A 679-nucleotide genomic window follows, 5' to 3' on the forward strand; every position below is an offset into this window, starting at 1 on the left:
CGGAGACACCCCAACACCCCCTGCTGCTGCTGCTCCTGCTGCTGCTGCTGCTGCTGCTGCTGTCTCCCCAAGCCACTCAAAGGGAGGAGATATGCAGGCGATGCAGCGGCAGATAGCAGAGAGGACAGCACTGAGCCCCTCAGGAGACACACAGACAGAGAACCCCACCCCAGGTACTACAGGCACCCTGTTGCTGCTGCTGCTGCTGCTGCAGATGCTGCTGGTGCTGCTGCTGTTGTTGCTGCTGCTGTTTCCGTTCAGGTATGCTGCTGCTGCTGCTGCTGCTGCTGCTTGCTGCGGCAGCAACTGACGCTGCCAAGGCAGCAGGCCGTCACTATCTACAGTGTCTTCAGGGGGCTGTTCCCCCTCATCCTCTACTGCTGCTGCTGCTGCTGCTGCTGCTGCTGCAGCTGCTGCTGCTGTTGTTTCTGCTTCTGCTGTGTCTTGCTCCTCCTCAGCTAGGGTCTCTCCCGCCAGCAGCAGCTGCGGGCAGCGCCGCAGCAGCAGCAGCAGCAAACGAGCAGCTAGCTTTGCTGCAACTGTCTCCTCTGTTGAGGGGGGCAGCCGCCATGAGGACCCAGGAAGACAAGAGAGATCACCCACCTCCCCGCTGCTGCTGCTGCTGCTGCTGCTCTTGCTGCCGTTGCTGCTGCTGCTGCTGCTGCTGCTGCTGCTGCTG

The 679-nt window shown here is 61.9% G+C and overlaps 1 protein-coding gene across 1 annotated transcript in view; it reads right to left on the reverse strand.

Moving 5' to 3' along the window:
* Positions 1-679, reverse strand: part of EMH_0077890 (uncharacterized protein) — a gene marked incomplete at both ends in the record, with an annotated part of 2,274 nt that overhangs the window by 895 nt on the left and 700 nt on the right. Inside the window, 3 exons of the mRNA XM_013499919.1 lie at positions 1-59; positions 169-483; positions 600-677. Of these exons, the coding sequence (XP_013355373.1) occupies positions 1-59; positions 169-483; positions 600-677 (452 nt within the window). The remainder of the gene's footprint in view (positions 60-168; positions 484-599; positions 678-679) is intronic.

The sequence above is a fragment of the Eimeria mitis genome, genomic scaffold (genome assembly GCF_000499745.2).
Source record: "Eimeria mitis Houghton genomic scaffold, Emh_scaff4818, whole genome shotgun sequence".
In the NCBI taxonomy this organism is placed as follows: Eukaryota; Apicomplexa; class Conoidasida; order Eucoccidiorida; family Eimeriidae; genus Eimeria; species Eimeria mitis.